The following is a 9,960-nucleotide window of genomic DNA, read 5'->3' as shown; positions in this document are numbered from 1 at the left end:
TTTAGTAGAGATGGGGTTTCACCGTGTTGACCAGGATGGTCTCGATCTCTTGACCTCGTGATCCACCCGCCTCGGCCTCCCAAAGTGCTGGGATTACAGGCGTGAGCCACCGCGCCCGGCCCAAACAGTATTTCTGCAGCAAAATCTCATGAATAGTCGCACTAGGTAGAATAAAAATTATAAACTGCCTCATGTTTATTCAAGACTGGTTTGCAACAAATAGTTCATGTCAGGTCACGGGTTTGCCAGAAAATTGTGGACCTAGAACAAGTAGATGGTACATCAAAAGGATCTTATGGCATGTTGTCAAAAGTCAGAGCTCACAGGCCACTCTCAACTTTTCCCTATTCCTCTCAGCAGTCCTTGGCAGCCAAATCCTTCAGTAGCACTTAAAGACCTGCTCATCTTTAATAACAAATGCGTAAAAGCTCTGCCTAAATATGTAGCTTTTAACTAAGCTTTCCCCTAATTCTTCTAGATGCCACTGATTTCTTCCTTCTCGAAACTCTTGCAGACCTGGTCAGCATGACATCTACCACATCAGCATTTAATCATGTAGCAGGTTATACTGGTTTTATGAGAATACGTCATTTTTATCGGAAGAGATCTAAGCAACTTAAAGTCAGGGTCTGCTACTTTACATGTATTTAAAAACTATGTACTGAGTGTCTACGATACTGGGGATGCAGTAGAACAACATAGCACTCACTTTCACAAAACTTAGCATTTCAGTTAGAAAACAGAGATAATAAGCAGGCAAGTAAACAGATAACATGTTACGTGGTTTTAAGTGCTATGGAGAAAAATAAAGGAGGCAAGGAGGATAGAAGAATGCAGGACAAGCCATGCGGTTGATCCCAATGCGAAGCATTCTTGGCAGAACAGACAGTATGGTCTAGCACAGTAGGCCTCCCTGACTGCTCCCTCTACCATAAAAGAATTGATCACTTCCTTATTTGTTCTCCCACTGTGTTCTATTGCTTCCCAAACTTAAGCTGAAATGATGTCTTGTTCCAGAGTTTGGCAAATATTTTTTAAAGGCCACATGATAAATATTTTACACTTTGCAGGCCATACAGTTTTTGTTGCAACTATTCAACTGTGTCTTTATCACAGGAAAGCAGCCATAGACAATATATAAAGAAATAGCATAGGTGTGCGCCAGTAAAACTTTTCTAACAAAAATAGGCTACACACCAAATTTGGCCCACACTCCTATCTTATTCTGTGAATCCCTCGCAATGAATGACAATATTTTTCATAGAGAAAGTCAAAACCATATTTATCAATTTGAACAGGATACTAATAAACCCTAGTTAAAATAAATTAAGCACAGGAGAAAATGTTATTTTAATAGGTGGCTATCCTTTCTGATTCACCAGTCACTGACTACAGTGAGTATTTACCAATTCCTTACCTAGAGTGTAGGCTACAAAGTTGAGGATGCCCACTACAATCCAAACCCAGTCAGGCACATGCTTGTGACCCGGTGCTGAAAAGGAAGGCAAGTAAGATTTTAATACAGTTTAACTAAGTACAGTAGTTCTTGCCATAGCATATACTGACAGTGAGAAGTGTTGCTACTTGTTATTAGAAGTTAAAGTACTTTACAATATATTTTGAATCCAGAACTAGGTAAATAATATCAGGAAACTGACAAAAGCAAAAAAGCAACTCCCCAGCCCCTCACAAAACAGGAAGCACTTATTTTGAGATTTTATCATAATACAAGACTGAGTATTCCACCTTTACTTGAAAATAAATAATTTTCATGTGCCTACAATGAAAAATAATATATTTTTGGAATTCAAAAGCTAATTGCATTTAATCTAACCCTTGTTGTTTATGGTTATATTACAAACTTGTATTGAGCCTTCACCATATCCTTTCTTATACTATTAATTAGCTAAACAAAAGACCTTCTGATTTGGGTATAGATAGATCAATTGAATGATCTGGGCATCAGAATCATTCTGATATATCTGGAGCTCACTTTTCCCCCTAAGACAAACAACTGAGAATCAAAAAGTCTGAGTTCTAGTCCTGGCTCTGTAATTAACCAGGGGTGTAACCTTGAATATATCATTTACTCTCTCTCACCATGTATTTTCCAAATATATTGGGAATAGGTAGTTTATCTGGTCCTTCAACTTCTATGATTTGAAGAAATATATAACATTTACATATGTTTGGTTCTCTTAATAACTAAGTAAATAATCTTAGAAAATAATATTTCCAGTTACAAAGACACATTCTTTAGGGTGTCCTGAGGATTAAAATATATTTTAAAAATTAATTTAAAAATATAATAACCAAATAATGTTTAACAAAATTTAATCTTACTTATTATTCACATGTACTTTATGATTTTCTCATGCTTCAGAGTTGGCATTTCTGACTTCAATTATCATTTTATTACATGTACAGAAGCTATGACTAAAAGTTTCGGTAAAGTTCAGCATATGTATAGTGTCAATATTCAGAATTTCTGTAATATCAAAAGTCTTGGCCAGGTGCTGTGGCTCATGACTGTAATCCTAGCACTTTGGGAGGCTGAGGCAGGCAGATCACCTGAGGTCAGGAGTTTGAGACCAGCCTGGCCAACATGGTGAGACCCCATCTCTACTAAAAATACAAAAATCAGTCAGGTGTGGTGGTGCATGCCTGTAATCCCAGCTACTCAGGAGGCTGAGGCAGGATAAACGCTTGAACCCCTGAGGCAGAGGTTGCAGTGAGCCAAGATTGTACCACTGCATTCCAGACTGGGTGACGGAGCAAGACTCCATCTCAAAAAAAAAAAAAACCAAAAAACTCCTTAAGTGTTTGAAACTCCCATTTTTCCTACTAAAACAATGTTGTCAGTGGTACTCAGTTTCTCCAGGTCAGTCTGGAAAATCTGCTGAACTCACACACAGATGAATTCTAACACTAAGACTCCTGACTAAACCATTTCTAAGTATTACAATTGGAAAATAAATTATCTTAGAATGCAAAAAAAAGGCCCATCTGTCTCCATCTTTCCATTCCTCTCAATGCAATCAACTCACTGAACAATAAAAACAAATCTTGTCTCCAACTATTTCCTCCTCATCCCAAATACACTCCCAATTCTCTCCTATGACCTGGGGCAGAAGCTGGGTGTGAAACAGAATGAAGATAAAACGGGTGAGAGAGAAGATGTTGGAGCAGAGGGTGGAAGCAGACTGACCACTGGCTCCAAAAGTGCCTCCTTCCTCTCTTCCTCAATAAGGGTTCAGACTTAGCAACAAATTCTTAAGGTCTAAGAATTGTTTTCAGAGGAAACCAGGAGTCATTAAAGTCAAGTAGGGACACAGCACAAGGAAAGATGATCACATTTCCTTCAAAAGAAAGGGGATTTTTCTTTCATGACTAGAAAAGGAGATGGGATATTCCTAGAACTGACAGGTATACTGAGCCCTGCTGGTATCTGCTTTTAGGCAAAGTTTTGAGTCTTAATTTTCCATCTTCATGTAAACCCAATTATTCTTTGTTTGCCAAAACCTCACTGCTTTTTAGACAGCATGTCTAATTCAATAGGCAAGGTGATGCCATTATAATGTCCAAAATTTTTTGGAAATACAGACATTTTAACAGAACCAGAAAATAACCAGCCACATTTCATTTTTCTCTACTCAGACATTTAAAATTTTATATTAAAGTAATATTCTTACCTGAGGCATAAAAGTCAGGATCAAAGTATGCCATTAGCAGAAAATTGAATACAACCAGCAGAAAGCCAGAAAAAGTTATCAGATTGGGAGCCAGCCAAGTAGGAAATACCTATTTTTGCAAAATAATTATAAAGTCATGAAAGTAGAAGAATCTTTGTCCAATATACTACAACATGCAAATTAAAGTCATAATAAAAGTTATCAATTTGAAAGATCATATGCAGAAGTTACACACATTAATATGTAAACCATCATCTCCATTGCATTCTTTCTTCTATCCTCTATATTTCTTTTAACTCTGTAATTAGCAAACTTCTATAATCATAACATTAAATCTACTTTAGAAAATTTTAAAAGATTTTATTTTAAAAGGTTATAAACTTCAACAATAAGATAAATCAAAAGGAGGATGGGGAGGGTAGTTTCTCTAGATAACTTCTTAAACTGGGAACTGCATTTATAATACTCCATAAAATAGGTTAAAATATTTAAAATTTATTGAAACAAAAAGTACATGCATATTAATTATCTTACCTTTACTATAGTGTTCCAAAATGGATGCATCACATACAAAGAAAGTGGATTGGTGTCCACAGCACTGTACTGTTAAGAAATGAAAGAAAATATTCAGAGTAAATCCTTGCCTATTAGTAAACAGGATAACACTTCTCAAATGAAAATAATAGTAAAGCCAGGCGCAGTGGCATATGCATATAACCTAGCTACTCAAAAGGCTGAGGCCTAGGCCAGGTGCAATGGCTCATGCTTATAATCCCAGAACTTTGGGAGGCCGAGGTGGGCGGATGTCCTTAGGTTGGGAGTTCAAGACTAGCCTGACCAACATGGAGAAACCCTGTCTCTACTAAAAATACAAAATTAGCCGGGTGTGGTCCCAGTTACTCAGGAGGCTGAAGCAGAAGAATCGCTTGAACTCAGGAGTTGGAAGTTGTGGTGAGCCGAGATCATGCCATTGCACTACAGCCTGGGCAATAAGAGTGAAAACTCTGTCTCAAAAAAAAAAAAAAAAAAGGCTGGCCAGGCGTGGTGGTTCAAGCTTGTAATCCTAGCACTTTGGGAGGCCGAGGCAGGCAGATTATGAGGTCAGGAGATGGAGACCATCCTGGCCAACATGGTAAAACCCCATCTCTACTAAAAATACAAAAATTAGCCAGGCGTGGTGGCGGGCATCCATAGTCTCAGCTACTGGGGAGGCTGAGGCAGGAGAATCACTTGAACCCTGGCCAAGACCAGGCCACTGCACTCCAGCCTGGTGACAGAGCAAGACTCTGTCTTGGAAAAAAAAAAGGCTGAGGCGTGAGGATCACTTGAGCCCAGAAATTAGAGACCAGCCTGGGCAACATAGTGAGCGTCCATCTCCAAAAAAAACGAAAGAAAAAAAGTGAAAGAAAGTAATAGAACAAAAATAATACAGGCTGGGCATAGTGGCTCACACCTATAATCCCAGCAGTTTGGGAGGCCAAGGAAGATGGATCACTTGAGATGAGGAGTTCAAGACCAGCCTGGCCAACATGTTGAAACCCCGTTTCTACTAAAAATACAAAAATTAGCTGGACCATGGTGGCACATGCCTGTAATCCCAACTACTCAGGAGGCTGAGGCAGGAGAATCGCTTGAACCTGGGAGGCTGAAGTTGCAGTGAGCCAAAATCGTGCCACTGCACTTGAGCCTGGGCAACAGAGCAAGACTCAGTCTCAAAAAATGATAATAATACAAAAATAACCTGGAGAATACATCTATTTTATGATGTCCTCATCTGAGTGGCAAAAGTGGAATAGCAACATAAATGAGACAGACTGTCAAGCACAGTCAGATATTGTTATGGGAGGAGGAACAGGTCACAGGGCAAGTCTAAAGATCAACCCCAAATCATGGAGTTAATCATGGGTTGCTTCATTGGTACGTACTCATCCAGAGTCTAAATTGCCAGGATAATCACCGACTCATCTTTTGCTCTCAATCAGCTTCTAGATTATGGTGTTCCGGCAGAGAAATTCATATTGCTTACATGTCCTCACATATTATGCAGGACCAGTAAAATGCACACTGCATGCATTCAAACACTGACCACACACCTTCTCAACCTCCTTCATCCCTCTCAACTTAGAGGAATCTGTTTCCTCTTGATACCATTACAATACACTTACTAGCTGTGTGACTTTGGGCAAGTTTCTTAATCTCTCTGCCTTAGTTTCTTCACCTGTAAAATGAGGATGATAGTCCTTGCCTTAAAGGATTGTCATAAGGATTAGATATGTGAAGTGACCTACAGTAAGTACTATGCAAGTATTAGCTATTAAATTATATGTGTTTTCACTACCAAAGAAATAACAGATCCCTGTATAGCAAGATACTGGATTGCATAAACATGCAAAGGAAGACAAAATAGGTTAGGGTGCATGATAAAAGAGCTTATTCCCCACTTATTGAGCTATTAATAAGAATGTAAAGGAAATTTTAAAAGATATACATAAACATGTAAAACTTTAAGGGTCATGTTGACAACTTATTCACTTTACACACACACACACACACTGCTAGGTATGGGGAAGAAGGGATACAAAACTGGTAACAGACAAGTTTTGAACTAGGTAATATTAGCCTAGTTCAAACCCTCCTTGAGGGTTCACAATATTGCTTGTGCAAATATTACCTAATTCATCCATCTGAAATTTACATGATATTATACTAGTCACATGTTTGAAAAAGTTTTGCTTATATTTTCTATGTATGCTCAGTATGTATACAAAATAAGTACTAATCATTTGAGTATCTGATTTTTAAAAATCATAATCAAAGATCAAAATTTCTTTCTGAATAAGCTTTGTGAATATGCAAGAAATACATCAGTGTTTCAAGACATAAAGTGTGATGGAACAAAGAAGTAAATAAATTGAAAATGTTTAAAATACTGTCATCTAGGTCTAGTTTAGTACACCAGGGGTTGGAGAGCTTTTTCTGCAAAGGGATAGATAGTAAATATTTTAGGCTTTGCAAGCAATATGGTCTTTGTAACAAATACACAACACTTGAAACAGGAAAGCAGTCACAGAAAATATGTTAACCAATGGGCATGGCTGTGTTTAAATAAAACTTTTTTCACAAAAACAGGCAGACTGGGGACTTCAGTTGGACAACCCCAGCTTCAGACAATCCAATTTGTTGTTAAACCAACACAAACGTGGTCTAGGGCAAAAGGAGCATTTCAAGTGGTATATGGGTAGGAAGCAGAACATGACTACAAGTCCCTCTTCCTTGATAACTTATGCTGCTCAAGATACTATTAATTCCTGGGACAACAAAATCATACTGCAGTCATCTGAACCCCCTTCAGGCCTGTCTCACACGGACTACAAAGCCATCTTTCTCTATGCTAATATGAGGTTGACTACTGGAACGTAGGTGTGACAGACACTGCATCTGCTGTTTTAACATTTCATCTTGCTAAAGGTCAACTCATTTCTGCCCTCTCCAGATTTCTTCCGATCTTGGTTTAGTTATCCAAGGAAACAGCTATTCCTCCCGAAACTCTCAGCATATAAATCTGGTCATGCTAATAATGCTTTCACTTAAGTCTCTATAAAAATGCCAGTTAAGGTAGACCTTCTAAATATTTCCCTCAAGACTGCTATTACAGGCCAGGCATTGTGGCTCATGCTTGTAATCCCAGTGCCTTGGAAGGCTGAGGTGGCAGGGGCTGCGGGGTGGGGGGTTCCTTTAGCCCTGGAGTTTGAGACCAGCCTGGGCTACAGAGGTTTTTTAAAAACTAGCTGGATGTGGTGGCATGTGCCTGCAGTACTAGCTTCTTGAGAGACTGAGGCAGAAAGATAGTTTGAGCCCAGAAGGTCAGTGCTGCAGTGAGCTATAACTGCACCACTACACTCTAGCCTGAGCGACAACAGAGCAAGATGCTGTATGTTTTGTTTTGTTTTTTAAAGATTGCTATTACAACATTTAACAATTATTTGGGTATAGAATTCTGAAATGTCATCCACAGCAATTATGTATATTTTACCCACTTCATGAAAGTCTCTGTGAAAGCCAGTTACCTTAAATAACATTTTCTCGACTATTAGTGAGTTTCAAAACTTTTTAAAACTTCAAGTCAGGAAATAAAGCAGAGTTCATTTTCCATTCATCCATTCACTCAGTGAGTCAAGAAATACTTGACTGAGTACCTATGATGTTGCCAGGGGCTGTGCTAGCCCACTGGGAAGAAAATGGTGAACAAGACCAATGTTTCCTATGTTCACCAAGTCTATAGTCTAGTGTGAGACCAATGGTAAGCAAGAAAACAAGTAAATAATCACAAGTTGTGTGTAATCTCAACTACTTGGGAGAATGAGGCAGGAGGATCCCTTGATGCCAGGAATTCAAGACCTGCCTGAGAATATTAGTCTGTTTCCACGCTGCTGATAAAGACATACCCGAGACTAGGTTATTTACTTATAAGTATGTATGTATGTAAGTATGTATGTATTTTTTTGAGAAAGAGTCTCGCTCTGTAGACAAAGCTAGAGTGCAATGGCACAATCTTGGCTCATTGCAGTCGCCGCCTCCCAGGTTCAAGCAATTCTGCCTCAGTCTCCCAAGTAGCTGGGATTACAGGTGCACACCACCATGGCCTAATTTTTGCATTTTTAGTAGAGATAGGGTTTTTCACCATGTTGGCCGGAGTGGTCTCCAACTCCCAGCCTCAAGGGATCCACCCACCTTGGGCTCCCAAAATGCTGGGATTACAGGCGTGAGCCATGGGGCCCTGCTGAGACTGGGTAATTTATAAAGAAAAAGAGGTTTAATGGACTCACAGTTCCATGCAGCTGGGGAGACCTCACAATCACGGTAGACGGCGGAAGGTGAAAGGCACGTCTTAACATGGCAACAGGCAAAGAGAATGAGAGCCAAGTGAAAAGGGTTTCCCCTTAAAACTATCAGATCTTCATGACACTTATTCACCACCACAAGATCAGTATGGGGGAAACCACCCCCATGATTCAATTGCCTCCCACCGGGTCCCTCCCACAATTCATGGGAATTATGGCAGCTACAATTCAAGATGAAATTTGGGTAGGGACACACCCAAAGCAGATTGGCAACAAAGAAAGACGCTCCTCCCCAGGCCCCTTAAAAAGTAACCCCAGGTACACAATTCGTAATAAATACTATGAAGGGAATTATCAGAGTATGATGCAAGAAGAGGACAGGCAGGCAGAAACGCAAGGAAAAAGGCCATATAAAGAGAGAGGGCAAGATTGGAGTTATGCTGCCACAAGCCCAGGCAGGCCACTAGAAGGTGAAAGAGGCAAAGAAGGATTCTCGCCTAGAGCTTTTGGAGGGTGTGTGGTTCTGCCAATACCTTGATTTTCTACACTTCTAGCCTCCATAACTATGAGATAATTAAAATTCTGCTGTTTAAAGCCACTCGCTGTGTGGTAATTTTTATGGCAGCCTTAGGAGGCTAGTAAAGATGGTGACCTGCTCCCAAAAAAAGAAGGGAACAAGTGGAGCAGGAAGTGTGCCTAGTCAGAGTGGTCAGAGACAGCTTCTAGAAAGGGACATTTAAGCTGAGTCCTAGATGAGAAGGCAGTCAGGTAAAGAATGTATGAGACATACTAGTGAGTGAAAGGCAGATGCTAAAGACAATGTCCTTTCACAGATTCCACTTATATGAAGTTCAAAAACAGAACTGATTTATGGCAAAAGAGGTCATAACAGTAGTGTGGTGAGAGGGACTGATAGAGACTTTCTGAGGCACTAGAAATAATTCTGCACCTTGAGCTGGGTGGTGGTTATATGGGTATATACATATGTAATAATGCATTAAATTATACACTTAAGATCTGAATGCATTATGGTATTTATATGTAATTTATACCTAAAAAGGAAAAAAGAGACAGAATAAAGACTCCATGTATGACTCACGTGTGTGCATGTGGCGGGGGGAGGTAATACATGCCAAGAAACACCTCTGAGGCAGAGAGAACAATGACATGTACAAAGACCACCAACAGGTAAGCATTAGAAATGCTAAAGGAGGGCCAATGTAGCTGCAGCATCGTATAGAAGGGTGATATGAAATGAGACTGGAGAGCTGGGTGGACACCACCTGGCAGGACCACAGAAGTTGGATTTTATTCTAAGCACAACATATATCCTGATTTACACGTTTAAAAGACCATTCTGGGCCGGGCGCAGTGGCTCACGCCTGTAATCCCAGCACTTTGGGAGGCCGAGGCGGGTGGATCATGAG

General features: G+C 39.8%; 1 protein-coding gene across 1 annotated transcript in view; it reads right to left on the bottom strand.

The window, feature by feature from the left end:
* SELENOI (selenoprotein I) overlaps nucleotides 1-9,960 on the bottom strand; it is a 37,535-nt gene that overhangs the window by 20,475 nt on the left and 7,100 nt on the right. Inside the window, exons 2-4 of the mRNA XM_017545533.2 lie at nucleotides 4,227-4,295; nucleotides 3,693-3,801; nucleotides 1,418-1,492 (exon numbers count right to left, since the gene is read on the bottom strand). Coding sequence (XP_017401022.1) covers nucleotides 1,418-1,492; nucleotides 3,693-3,801; nucleotides 4,227-4,295 — 253 coding nt within the window. The remainder of the gene's footprint in view (nucleotides 1-1,417; nucleotides 1,493-3,692; nucleotides 3,802-4,226; nucleotides 4,296-9,960) is intronic.

The sequence above is a fragment of the Cebus imitator genome, unplaced genomic scaffold, assembly GCF_001604975.1.
Source record: "Cebus imitator isolate Cc_AM_T3 unplaced genomic scaffold, Cebus_imitator-1.0 Scaffold180, whole genome shotgun sequence".
In the NCBI taxonomy this organism is placed as follows: Eukaryota; Metazoa; Chordata; class Mammalia; order Primates; family Cebidae; genus Cebus; species Cebus imitator.
The sequence above is the reverse complement of the archived record's forward strand: the minus strand, read 5'-3'. Positions and strand labels throughout refer to the sequence as shown.